Below are 14,984 nucleotides of genomic sequence, written 5' to 3'. Positions count from 1 at the left end.
ATGGCATTCTCGTCACAGAGGCTTGCTTAGTCCCAAGGACGACCACTGCTAAATTAGCAAAGGGAAGACCTGGCACTGGAAGCATGTCAGACAACCCCAGGGGGCGGCAGGATCACATATCCAGAGGCGGATCCAAATTTTGTGAGGTTTGAACCTTAGACAACTTGGGATACCATGTTTAAGAAAATGAATATACAATTATGCGTATAAAATGTCTAGAGTCCCTCTCAGGGCTCTGGAATGAACCCATGAAAATGAGGGGTCCTAAGGCTTCAGCTTCATGACCTCCAGGATAAAGCCAGCTCTGGCTGTATCTTCTACTCTAATGTGTTGTGCCCCATATGTCCTTCCTGCCTTCAGTGGTTGGATTTCTATGGAGATTCATATTCAATTTGGACATATATTATTTAAAAGTACCTCTCTTTTGAAAACTAAAATCAAGATAATTTTTTACTCACCAAACAAAAATACATTGAAAAAACTTAAGAATGATAATAATAGCATTCACAATTTGTATCTTTAAACTGCACATTTTGAGTGTGTTTGTGGGTTTTTTTTTATTTTTTTAAGAATCATGAGGAAATTCTAAAATGGATTCTAAATTCTTGGCTGATGCTTAGATATTGACTATGAATCCAATATAGAAGACATTTAAAGATATAATTTTATAGCATTTACAGGAAATTTAAGGATCAGTGGTTAAGTGCTCAGCTGTTAACCAAAGGGTCAATAGTTTAAACTCACCAGCCATTCCATAGGAGAAAGATGCTGTCTGCTTCTGTAAAGATTTACACCCTTTGAATTTCTACGGGGCAGTTCTACTCTGTCCTATTGGGTTGCTATGAGTCAGAATTGTCTCAATGGCAAAGTACTTTTCATTTTGTTTTGTTTTTATATAGGACATTTATCCATGCATGGTAAAAATTAGTAAAGATAATGGTTATTAGAAAAAAGAATGAATAAAAAGTGTTCTTGATATTTTCAAGCATTAAAAATAAGAATAATAAGTCTGGGTGAGAACATCATTAGTTCTGAAATCATTGATTATTAGTTTTCTATTTTGCCTAAGTGTAGTAATATTAACATTTACTTGCATCTACCTTGCAACAAGAATAAGATTAATGCAGACAGGTATCTATTTTCTTAGGATCTCTAAATTCTCTTCCAGATATGGTTTCTAAAATGAACATTTAAGAATCAGGTGACCTAAATGCAGGAAAACTTTAGAGGATTGAATCCCATTATTATACTACTTGCATACCATAAAAGATCTAGTAGTTACAGACGTTTTATAGTAGTTGAAGGAAAAGAGGCTCCTTAACTCAATCTTTCATGGGAATTTCACTCCTTAGGTGAAACAAAAGGCCTACCTACCCTTCTAACTTGAGATAAAGTTCCTTAGAACACTGGCATTATGTAACATTTAATGGATCATTATTAGAATGGTATGAAACACTTGGGTAAAGTTTGAAAAGGAAGATTGTGCCATAAAAATACCCAGATATCCTGCTGTAATATTAAAATTTCTTATGAGGTATTACATTTCTGAAATTTGTTTTTAGTTCACATCACATAATTTCCATTCTAACTATTTTGTTCAAATGCTTCAAAGCAATATTTTGAACTCATTACTTAATTTCAAGAATAATTCATTAGGAATTTTTTTTCATGTCACTACTAACAACCAGATTTCTGTAGTAATTGGGGTACATAATAATAAAGAAAAGCCAAACACTTACAATGAAAGTAAAGTTCTTCATCCCCTTCTTGGTCAGCTTTGCTGTAACCACAGTGTCTGGGGGAATAAAAAAAGAACAGAAAAAGAATGTATGACAATCTCAATGAATTATCTAAATTTATATATTTAAAGTTCTTTATGATATATTAGTTTTATACTATTGTGCCAGTTAGAGCTATAAAGAAAACAAAAACTTTGTTTATAATTAATAACCCATTTAATAATTACTTAGAAATTCACATTATATAAAAATGTCCAGAAAATAAAGTCTTTCTGAGAGACAAAATAACAGGAACTTTTTTTTGTGTCGATTATCAATAAATATATATTTTCCTATAATTTTTCTACAAAAAAAAAGAAAAAGAAAATGATTGCCACCAAAAACTAAACTCACTGCCATCAAGTCAATTTCGACCCATAGTGACCCCTCCTTAGGTTTCCGAGGTGGTATTGCTACAGAAGTAGATTGCCCAACCTTCCTTCTGAGGGGTGGCTGGTGGGTTTGAACCACCAGCCTCCTGGTTAGCAGTCAAGTGCCTTAGGGACCACGCCACCAGAGCTCCTGATTGCTACCGACATCTATTTAAATAGCAAAAATAGTAAATCTTTCTTCTAATATTTTCTGTATTTATTATGAAAACAAAACAAATCTAACTCTGAATAAAATTAATACAAATTTGCCTAACAGAATTTATAATACTCATTCCCCTTAAACAAAAGGCAGTGACAATTCAAACTGTATTTTCATCTTGGCAGAATGACAACGTTTTGACTTCTAATGCTAATATCAGATAAAGAATGTTTGCATTTATTATTTTAAATTATAATATACTAAATAACTAATTCAGAAGGAAGGTTGGGCAATCCTACTTCCGTAGTGATACTGCCTTGGAAACCCAAGGGGGGGTCGCTATGAGTCGGGTTTGACTCGACGGCACTTAACAACAACAACAAATAAATAATAGGCTGATACAATTCTGAACTCAATAAATTTTATGTCAAAGATTACAAATCTTTGTATTCTACCTTCTTCCAATTATGAAGCCAAAGACCATGAACACCAAAATGATGGTCCCTGCCACAGCAACAACAGCTATTATAATAACAGGGTTTTGCTCACTGGAGACAGCTGTAGCTGCAAAAAGAGAGGACAGAAAAACTCTGAACATCATGCAAGCATTATATTATAGTAATATAAATTGAAAAGAATGTTTATTTTGTGCATTTCAAAGAAGTAGTAAACACAATATTTTCATTAATTTTACAGTCCTCAGCCATATATATATACCTACCTACCCACTGCTATTGAGTTAATTCTGACTCATAGTGACCTATAGGACAGAGGAGAACTGCCCTGTAAGCTTTCCAAGGCTGTAAATCTTTAGGGAAACAGACTGCCCCATCTTTCTCCTGTGGAGTAGCTGATGGGTTCTACCTATCAACCTCTTGGTTGGCAGCTGAGTGCTTTAATGACTGCACCATCAGGGCTCCTTCCATAAACACACACACACACACACACACACACATAAATATATATACCTACTGCCATCAAGTCCATTCTGACTTACAGTGACCTCCAATGGGTTTCCAATGCTATAAATCTTTACGGAAGTACAATACCTCATTTTCTTCCCATGAAGTAGATGATGGGTTTGATTTTCTGACCTTGGGATTAGCAGCCAAATACCTTACTCATTATACTACCAGGGCCCCTCATCTCTCTCTCTCTCTCTCTCTCTCTCTGTCTCTCTCTCTTCCCACATGTCCCTAAAAAGTCCCTATTGAATGCTTATCAATAAATAATCTGCTTAGTTGTTGGAAACTTAGTTACAAATAAAGAGATAGAGATCTTTGATCTGGAATTGCTATTAGATCATTGTTTGTTGTTTAGCAAGACATCTTCCAAGTCTGTTTTTCTGCTGTGTAAAATAGGAACCAAAATACATACCTTGTGTATTTTTCAAAGCACCTTAACACACATTAAATGTTTATCTCTCATATCATTAATATAAAATAAAAACCATCATAGTATTACATTATCATAGTAAAGCATCAACAATTATCCATCCACCATATTCAGGAACAAAATCAGTAGATTTATGTTAATTTCTATAAATTATACAGTAAATTTCATTAGTCTATTTATGAAAACAAGTGTTTCAAAAAACAAGTACTGTAATTGTAGATGCTTTCTGTACAATACTAAATGATTCTTGTGTGCCTATTAATGCAAGTTTAGCTGGACTTTTTTTATGAGATTTTTAGTTGGAAAGTATAGTGATGAAGAACCTCTCAGGATGGAAAGCACTCAGAGTACAACTAAGGAAGAGCTTATCTCCTCATAGCAGAGTCGACCTTAACGACATGGATGGAGTAAAGCTTTTGGGACCTCATTTGTTGATGGAGAACAAATCAAAATGGGAAAAAACAGCTGGAAACATTCTTTAATAATTAGAATGTGGAATGTAAGAAGTATGAATGAAGGAAACTTGGAAGTTGTCAGAAATGAAATGGAATGCATAAAGATCTATATTCCAGGCATTAGTGATCTGAAATGGACTGGTATTGGACATTTTGGATCAGACAATCACATAGTCTACTATGCTGGGAATGACAAATGGAAGAGAAGTGGCATAGTATTCATCGTCAAAAAAGAATATTTCAAGATCTATCCTGAAGTACAACGCTGTCAGTAATAGCATAATATCCATATGCCTACAAGGAAGAAAGTTAATACAACTATTATTCAAATTTATGCACCAATCACTAATGCCAAAAATGAAGAAATTGAAGATGTTTACCAACATCTGCAATTTGAAATTGAATAAATATGCCATTAAGATGTATTGTAAATTATTGGTTATTGGAATGCAAAAGTTGGAAGCAAAGAAGGGTTAGTAGTTGGAAAAATAAGGCCTTGGTGACAGAAATGACACTGGAGATCATATGATAGAATTTTGCTAGACTAACAACTTATTCATTGCAAATACCTTTTTATCAACAACAAAAACAGTGGCTACAGCAGCTCTTGTGGCATAGTGCCTATGGCATTTGACTGCTAGCCAGAAGGCTGGTGGTTCAAACCCAAAAGCCACTTGTCAGAAGGAAGGTTGGGCAATCTACTTTCATAGTGATACCACCTTGGAAACCCAAGGAGGGGTCACTATAAGTTGTATCTGACTCCAAGGCAGTGAGAGTATATGTGTGGAACTCACCAGATAGAATGCACAGGAATCAAATAAACTACATCAGTGAAAAGAGGTTATGAAATAGTTCAATATCACCAGTCAAAACAAGGCCACAGGTGATTGCCTGACAGATCATCAATTAGTCATATGCAAGTTCAAATTTAACCTGAAAAAAATTAAATCAAGTCCACAAGAGCCAAAATATAAACTTGATTATATCCCACTTGAATTTAGAGATAATCTGAAGAACAGATTTGATGCACTGAAAACCAATGACCAATAACAAAATGAGTGGTGGAGTGGTGGGATGACATTAAGAACATCATACATAATGAAAGCAAAAGATCATTTAAGAAACAGGAAAGGAAGAAAAGACAAAAGTGGATGTCAGAAGAGTCTCTGAAACTTTCTCTTGAATAGATATGGTTGTTATGTGCCGTTGAGTCAGACGTGACTCATAGCAACCCCTCCTTGGGTTTTTGAGGCAGTATCACTACAGAAGTAGATGGCCCCACCTTCCTTCTGAGGATTGGCTGACGGGTTTGAACTGCTAGCCTTCGAGTTAGCAGTCAAGTGCCTTAGGCATTATGCCACCAGAGTTCCTGGATTACTGGGTGGGACCATGTAATTTAAACTCCTGATTGTTAAAGTCATCCATCCACCTGGAGTATTTTTGTTGGAGCAGCACAAAGTAATCTTAGAAAGTTTGCTCTCTTTCAGGTGTGGAGAACTCTGATGTTGGGATTGGTTGGTTTTGCCACTCTTCCAGGCTCAAAATAAGCCCTCCTAGAGGCAGAAGGAATCTGAGAGAGATATGCTGCTGAGAGCAATGCACTGCTTAGAGATTTGCTGCTGAGGGAGAGAGACACCTGGCTGAGAAAAAGATGCCCAGCTGAGAGAAACACCCAGTGAGATGGCGGCAGTGAAACCAAGAGGCACAAGACAGAACAGCAGACTTACTTGGCCCACTGAGGCAGAGGTCAGGCCAAGAGGCCAAGGGCCAGAGAGGCATGTTCATGGGAATAGCAAAGGGGAGAATGTCCTGACCAAAGAACTGCATCTTGAGCACATTCCTGAATTTAAATTTTAGCCTGTTGCTTCCCTAATAATCTTCATAATCTGTGAGCTCTGGGTGGCCACTGCAGCACATTATTGAATCCAGTAGAGAGGTGGGGGGTGCCACAGGAGGGACAGCTGGTATCAAGATTGGTAAAAAGGCAGGAGGGTAGTTGCATGTCTGGCCTCATAAGAACAGGCCTTGGACTGCTGATGGTGTTCTGTCTTCCTCTTGTGAATTACAAGAGGACAGAAGATGCTGCTTCCTTGTCCTTTTAGTACTGTCTGTCTGGAAAAGATCCATATTTGTGCCCAGTCCAAAGAGAGGTGATCCAAGAGAATGTGAAAATTATTAAACAATATCATTAATATCACCCACAAGTAAAATTTTGCTGAAGATAATTAAAATATGGTTGTAGAAATATATTGACAAGGATCTTTCAGGACTGCAAGCTAGATTCAGAAAAGGACATCCATCAAGTGATATCATTGCTGATGTCAGACAGATCTTGGCTGAAAGCAACAAATACAAGAAAGATGTTTACTAGTGCTTATTGATTACACAAAGACATTTGACTATGTGGATCATAACAAAGTATTTACAACATTGAGAAGAATGTGAATTCCTGAACATTAATTGTGAAGGAGGAACCTTAAACAGACCAGAGGCTGCCATTCAGACCAAACAAGGGAATACTGCATGGTTGAAAATCAGGAAGGGTGTGCATGAGAGTTGTATCCTTTCATCATAGTTATTTAATGTTGAATCAGGACTATATGAAAAAGAACATAGCATCAGGATTGGGGAAAGACTCATTAACAACCTGTGGTATGTAGATGACACAACCTTTCTTGCTGAACATGAAGATGACCTACTACTACCTACCTACTGATGAAGATCAAAGACTACGATGTTCAGTATGGGTTATGCCTCAATATAAAGTAAACACAAATCCTCACAACTGGATCCATTAAGTAATATCATAATAAATGGAAAAAAGATGGAAGTTGTCAAAGATTTCATTTTACTTGGATCCACAGTCAATACCCATGGAAGCAGCAGTCACAAAATTGGACATCATATTGCAGTGGGAAAATCTGCTGCAAGGGACCTCTTTAAAGGGTTGAAGAGCAAAGATGTCACTGAAGACTAAGGTGTGCATAGGCTAAACTATGGTATTTTCAGTTGCCTCATACGCATGTGATAGCTAGACAGTGAATTTGTTGTTGTTGTTATGTGCCATGGAGTGGGACCCGACTCATAGCGACCCCTCCTTGGGTTTCCCAGGCAGTATCACTATGGAAGTAGATTGCCCAACCTTCTTTCCAAGGGGGTTTGAACCACCAGCCTTCTGGTTAGCAGTCAAGGGCTTTAGGCACTATGCTACTAGAGCAGTGAATAAGGAAGATCAAAGAAGAGTTGGTGTCTTTGAATTATTGTGTTGGCAAAAAATACTGAAAATACCGTGGACTGCCAGAAGAATGACCAAATCTGTCCTGAAAGAAGTACATTCTGAATGCTTCTTGGAAGTAAGAATGGCTGGACTTTGTCTTACCTACTTTGGTCATGTTGTCAGAAGGGTCTATTCCCTGGAGAAGGATCTCATGCTTGGTAAATCAAAAGGTCAGCGGAAAAAGGAGATACCCTTGACAAGATGGATTGACAAAAGGCTGCAACAGTGGACTCAAACACAGCAAGTACAGTGAGGATAGAGGAGGACGTGGCAGTGTTTTGTTCTATTGTACATAGGGTCACTATTGAAATGAATTCAACAGCACCTAAAAACAACAAGTTGGAAATATGTATATGTTTGCATGTTCTTTAAAGCAGCTTCTGATTCAGATACTTCTTTAAGTCACATGCCCTTACCACTTCCCCTTTTCCAAATTAGTGAAGTTTTTCTTACATGTTAATTCATAATTATATTTTCTTTTGAGTATTTTGTTTTCAACACCAGTAGAGACATCAGAAAATAATCAAAGGCACATGAAACAATGAAAATATATATTCTAATGTATGACTTAGTTGAAAATATTCTACATTATACAATGCCAAACTAATATAGTTTGATTACTCTCGACACAAGCTGTAACCTTTTATTTAAAGCAGGATGGAAAATACTGCTGCTTCTTTGTGGTAGCAAGGGACTGGGTCTCTAGAGCACTAAATTATACACAGGTAGTGTAAGTCTTGTTACAATAGGAAGAATAAAGTTCCTTTTTTTTCTGATTCAACTTTCTCTATTTCTGCTCCTTTTGACAAATTATCTGTAATTTTGTACACCAATGCTAAGAATCAATAAGTCTATTTTTCAAATTGTAGAAATAGCTCTGATATAAATAGTTCCTGAACAAAGGTGTTATATATACTAATTCAGCATCTGCTCATTTGCTCCCTGATGGGACTAAATAAGGATTAAAATAAATAAATAAATAAATAAGGTGGGGGAGAAGGAAAAGAAAACAACTTTTTATCTTTAATTTCTGAATTATAGCCTATTATCATCCAATCAGAGGGGGAGGAGATAACTTCAAGTATTTATTTATTTATTTAAAATTAGCTTGGTTGTTTTCTTTTATTGTTTTTATCTACCTTTTTGTATATATTTTTTTTTAAAAAAAACACTATTTTTGTACATATTATGAGAGAAAAAAATAATGGAATAATCCTGTACCCAAGAAAGGAAAAAACTTATTCACATATGTGTAGAAATTATTTCCATTCAAACTACGTGTCTCATGGGTCTATTTCTTTGCCTGTCTTGGTCTGAGTTATTACCTGAGCTTCAGAAACAGAAAAACAATGAGAACACTGAACTCAAGTGAATGTTGAACTATAATTTGTGAATACGTGTTTATGTGTTTCCATATATAGTTAGAACTGAGATGGTTGGAAAAAGATCTCATAGCATCTACTTCCTCTGAGATAGAGATACATTTTAATCTTTCCACAGTCAACATTATGTTAATATTTCCAGATATTTCATGGGCAATACATTTTAAAAGTAATTTATACATACAAAATCACCACACTTTGGTTTAAAGTTTTAAAAAACAGTAGATTTAATTCTGAGGGGATGGGGATTTTCAGATGTTTATGAAAAAGAACAGAGTTAATTTCTTTCCGAATAGTCAAGTGACTTCTTTGGTCACATCTTCTGTCTTGCACTACTATCCAGTACAATGAGTCACTGCTCCTCAAAGCGTTGAGCTATGCACTCTACCAGAGCTTAGCTGTACAGCTATAACTTAAAGACATATGTCTCTCTTCACTAAACTTTAAACTGAGATCAACAAATGTGTGATGTCTCTGTGCATACCTAATTTTTAGCAGAGTGACCTTGCTATATCAGTAGTTCTCAAAGGGTGGTCAGTTCTTACGAGGATCCTCAAGAACTTTTCAGAAACTCCACAAGGTTCAAACTATTTTTATGAGATATAAAGATGCTATTTGCCTCTGTCACTCTCATTCACTCATGAGTACACAGTGGAGTTTTCCAGAAGTTATATGACATGAGATATCATTGTTACTTTAATAGCTAATGAAATGTATGCTGTGTGTTCTTACATTCCAAGAGATTCACAGTTTTCATATACAATGCAACAAAAAAATCAATAGATATAACTTGTATAAGCAAAATCTCTTTGGCTTACTCAGCATTTTTTAATATTATAAAGGTTCATGAGACCAAAACATTTGAGAACTCCTGTGCTAAACAGTAAGAGCTGACATTTATAGAGACTTTCTGCATGCTAAGCACTGTGCTTGGGACATTATCTACATTATTTTACTTAATCATTAGCATGTTCTCTGAGTTGAGTAGTGCTATCCTAGCAGTTATGGTACAGAGAAGTAGTTCATCTGAAGTCATGCAGCTGGACATGGCAGAGCTGCGATTTTAAAACAGGCAGTATGTCTACCAGCACTGATGGATACTGACAGTCTGGCTTGAGTTGATGACTGAAATATTCATTAATTGCTTACTTATTGAGGGCCTCTATATGCCAAACACTATCGATGGCACATAACAACAACAACATAGTGGGCACTGGCAAGACAACAGTAAGAACTGGAGATATGGATCCTTTTTTCATCAACTTTATATTCCACTGGTGAGAATATTCTGATAAAAAATCACTAAAATATTTGTGCTTCAAGAATCCATTTTATAAAATGACCTCATTTTTAAAATAATGTAAATATTATCTGTGGAACTCAGCAATCAATCCATATCAATAATTTGGTCTAATTTCTCAATGTACAAATTATGGAAAAGTATACATTCATTTTGAAAATTTTTAAACCTAAAGGTTGGATTGATAAGGTACATTTAGGTACATGTGAAATAACTAATTAATGTTTCTACCTTAAGTTTAAACCCTTCATTACAACAGAAAAACACAACTTTTGAAATGATTTATTATATTTGAGGACCCTGAGCCTGTTAGATAGATACTATTATTTTTGGTAATATATACTCTGTTTTAACATGATAATGATGAATAATGGTATTAACTTAATTACAGCAAATTATATTATTTTTAAAACTACTATCTTTTGTGCCTATAATTCTATATAAATGATTTATATTTCAAATTGATTTAAATATGTATTTTATTATTTGGAAGGAACTCTGGTGACACTATGGTTAAGGCAAAAGGTTGGTGGTTTAAACCCATTCAGATGCTCTGCAGAAGAGGGATGAGGCAGTCTTCTTCCATAAAGATTTACAGCCTTGGAAAACCTTTGGTTGTTGCTATGAGTCAGAATTGACTTGATGGCAGTGGGTTTGGTTTGGCTTAGTGTTTTATTATTTGTGGTTATGAGACTTACTCTTTAATTTTAAAATATTGCAAAAAAAAATTTTGAAAGACTATGGTTAGCAAAGAATCATTAGTTAATACAAAGAATACATTTTAAGACCTGTACAAACCTTTTTCTGAGGTAAAAATAACTCGTTAATCAAAATTGTATGAAGTTATTTTTAATCAAGAAAATTCCATACAACATTTTAAAACTTGTTTTTGAGTAAGCTTTATAATTTTTTGTTTAGAATTTTGTGAGAACACTAATTTGGTGAGGAGATGAACAGGTAACAGCTAGGTACACCTCAATATGTACCTAAAAGGAACATAAGGAGAAATGAAAAGCTCCAAAATGCAGAAACATATCCTGAGATACCAGTCCAGCTAAAGAGCAACCACTATACAAGGTGTTCTGAGCCTCTAACCTTACAGCAAATCAGGACATGAATCTCAAAATATATCTGTTTGTTGTTGTTATGTGCTGTTGAGCCGGAACTGACTCATAGCAACCCACCCTTGGGTTTCTGAGGCAGTATAACTACGGAAGTAGATTGCCCAACCTTCCTTCTGAGGAGTGGCTGGGGTTTGAACCACCAGCCTTCTGGTTAGCAGTCAAGTGCCTTATTTGTTAAGAAGTCCTGGTGGCAGAATGAATGGTTAAGCTATCACCTGCTGACCGAAAGTTTGTCAGTTTGAATCCATCCAGTGGCTCCATGGGACAAAAATCTGGCGATCAGCTTCCATAAAGAATACATCTGAAAAAACTCTATGTGGCAGTTTTACTCTGTCACATGGAGTCACTATGAGTGGAACACTGACTTGACAGAACCTAACAATAACATACTATTTGTTATAGTGTGTGTGTATGTATATAGTACAGATGTACTATGTATACAATATGCTATGATGCTATGTTACGTTATAAAACATACAAAATGATAAAGATGGTTCAAAGATAGTGGTGATTTTCTATTTTTACTATTTTAAGCTGAGTGGTGGGCACAGAGGTATTCATTTATTCATCTTTATAAAACATAAATACTTTAAATATATTCATTAGTATGTTTAAAATAGCAGCTCTGGTGGTACAGTGGTTAATGCATTTGGCTGCTAACCAAAAGGTTGGCAGTTCAAACCCACCAGTGGCTCCACAGGAGAAAGATGAGTCAGCCTGCTTCTATAAAGATTTACAGTCTTGGAAACCACACAGGGCAGTTCTACTCTGCTGAGTCAGAATTGACTTGATGGCAATGCACTTGTTTTTGGGTTATTTTTAAAATATATCACAATAAAATGAAATGAGAGAAAAAAATAAATACAATTCTAAGATCTTCTTTCTGAACTCCAAATCATTGCTAAAGAGCAAATGGCTTAAATGAACACAGGTCCTTAAATATAATCTTTCTCCAGCCTACCCTGGCACACATACTGGCCTCATTTGGAGTTTCTGCAAAATAGAAGCTTTAACTGACACAATCAGAGTAAAATCATTTGGGGGTTTACAAAAACAGACTGTGTCAATACAAATTTAATAACTTTGCTTGTTATTGTTGTATTCATAATACAACATTGGTCATGGAAGTCATGAATTCATAATGGAAATATAAGAAAATCCTATAAGCTTTATCTGGACATTTGCAAAGGAAAAACAAAACAATTGTATCTGTTATTAATGTACTGTGTGCATTTTAATTTATTCAATTGTTTTTTAATAACTTTACTTTTTCTTTTATAAATCCCATATGAAGTAAAAGAAACTAATTTAAATCATAAGATTCTAACACAGTTGACCAAAATAGCAAATTTAAAATTATTATTCTGAATATCTTGTACAAAACACATATTAAAATCATTAACCAATACCTATTGCCTTCAAGCCAATGCCAACTTCCAGCAACTACGCATTTATCATTAATATCTATTTTGATGCAAATCATCATCGTCTACAACAAAAACATTATCCCAGAGTTATAGAGAGTAAAAATCCAAACCAAATGTGGTAATTACCTTCAAACATTTTACCTGTAGCTTCCTCTAGTGTAGCAACATCAAGTCTGGGACTGTAATTTCCATAACCAGCAGCAGTAAAAGCCCGAATCTGGAAAACATACACTGTTCCTGGCTTCAGATTATTAATGGAGGCTGAAGTGGACTTGGTTTTTACTGTTGAGTAGGTCCGTTCCCTTTGATCCTAGAAATAATATTTACAAGGGATATTTAATTCTGATTGCAACCAGGCAATTTGACAGCCATTTCTTACAATTTATTTTAATTTGCTGCATTGTTTTTATAAAGGGTACATTGTGCCCTATGGAATATTATAACATTGGGTTGTTTCTAGGATAATATAAAATGTAAATGTGAAACACATGCCTTTGTTCTATAACTTTCAAAGAGAAATAATTATGTTAAAATATTTATGATATTTTGAACATTTGCTTTGCTGGTAGAAGGCAATATGGTATTGAATAAAAAAGAGGTATATCTATAAAACCTAAGGTTTAATAGAGTTTCTCACTTCATAATAAAAGTTTAATTTTTTTCTGATTGTTATTTAGCAAACAAAAAGCAGTATGTCAAAATTTAAGAAAGTTTTTTAACCAAGAAATTCAGTTAACATCATCATACTGATACATCAATTGTTTTCATAAAAAACTGTCTTTTACACAGAATGAAACACTGGTACGAAATAATATTATTGAATATTTTTAAATTAAAATTATCAATATAAAATTAAAGTATCATAACATTTATGATTTGACAAAATTTTATTCAATTTCTTAATTTTATTCAATTTGTTAATTTTTCAGATGTAAAAATCAAGTCACAAAGAGTTGATTAAAAGAATAAAACTATATTTTTATAAGCATCAAATATATTTTTCATGTACATTGTATATGATAAGCCTAAGAGTGATATAAATATAAAAATTCAATCACATGAAAACTTCATCAAAATAGTACTCAAATGAATGTACATTTAAGGCTTCATTGATGTGACTAATACATTATGAAAAAATATATGGAAAAAGTTACATGTTGAAATGCACAAGTTTAGACAGGGTCTTATTCACATTATAATAAATATCTGTGTTCAACTATAAGTGTTTGGCAGTAAAACTATTGATTGAAAAATGAAAATATCAGTCTGGTTGTACAATCAGTCCAGTCCAGTACAATACTACTATAGTGCTAAGACTGTCTTCTATAATTGCCTAATTTGTAAATTTGTTGTTGTTGTTGTTGTTATTTGCCGTCGAGTCGGCCCCGACTCATAGGGACCCCTCCTTGGGTTTCCGAGGCAGTATCACTACGGAAGTAGGATTGCCCAACCTTCCTTCCGAGGAGTGGCTGGTGGGTTTGAACCACCAGCCGTCTGGTTAGCAGGCAAGTGTCTTAGGCACTATGCTACCAGAGCTCCAGTTTGTAAATTTAGTGAATGTAAATACATTCTGGTTCTGTAAAGAAAAGCTATTTGAACTGATTCATTCCAGAGCAATAATTTGGAGAATAGTTACTTTGTGAGAATTTTATTCTCACTCACCAGCTAATTTATATATATATTTTAAAAAATGTGTTTTATCTGAAATGTAACTAAATTTCTTTTGAAATCTGACACAATTTCAAGGAACACTATAGCTCACTGGAAAACTTATGATGAAAAGAACATTTAAAATAATGTCCTCTGAAATAAATTTGGTGGGAGAAGAAATACATCTCCTGGTAGGTCCAAAAATGAGGTATTCATAATACAACTTTGGCCATAGAAGTTATGAATTCATAATGGAAATATAAGAAAATTTTATTAACTTTACCTGGACTTTTGCAAAGGAAAAACAAAACAATTGTATCTGTTATTAATGTACTGTGTGCATTTCAATTTCTTCTACCAAGTTAATTAAACCCCAAGGTTTTTCCTAAACTGTTAAATTGTTCATGTTGTTGTTGCTAGTTTCCATGGAGTTGATTTCAATTCATGGTAACCACATTTGTGCAGACCTGCTCCATAAGGTTTTCTAGGCTATGTCCACATGGCAGCTTTGTCTTCTGCTGTGCCTTTGAGTGGGTTTAAACTCCTAACCTTGCTGCTAGTAGTTAAGCATTTAACAGTTTGTGTCACACAAGATCAGTCTCTCTATATATTATCAGCACTTCAGTTAACTCAATTAAGTCAATAATAGTGGTATTTATTTTACT

The 14,984-nt window shown here is 34.6% G+C and overlaps 1 protein-coding gene across 1 annotated transcript in view; it reads right to left on the bottom strand.

Moving 5' to 3' along the window:
• EPHA7 (EPH receptor A7) overlaps positions 1 to 14,984 on the bottom strand; it is a 224,850-nt gene that overhangs the window by 30,343 nt on the left and 179,523 nt on the right. The window contains exons 7-9 of the mRNA XM_007950746.2: positions 12,796 to 12,979; positions 2,765 to 2,873; positions 1,740 to 1,795 (exon numbers count right to left, since the gene is read on the bottom strand). Of these exons, the coding sequence (XP_007948937.1) occupies positions 1,740 to 1,795; positions 2,765 to 2,873; positions 12,796 to 12,979 (349 nt within the window). The remainder of the gene's footprint in view (positions 1 to 1,739; positions 1,796 to 2,764; positions 2,874 to 12,795; positions 12,980 to 14,984) is intronic.

The sequence above is a fragment of the Orycteropus afer genome, unplaced genomic scaffold (assembly GCF_000298275.1).
Source record: "Orycteropus afer afer isolate SDZICR_OR568_19922 unplaced genomic scaffold, OryAfe1.0 scaffold00011, whole genome shotgun sequence".
Taxonomy (NCBI): Eukaryota; Metazoa; Chordata; class Mammalia; order Tubulidentata; family Orycteropodidae; genus Orycteropus; species Orycteropus afer.
The sequence above is the reverse complement of the archived record's forward strand: the minus strand, read 5'-3'. Positions and strand labels throughout refer to the sequence as shown.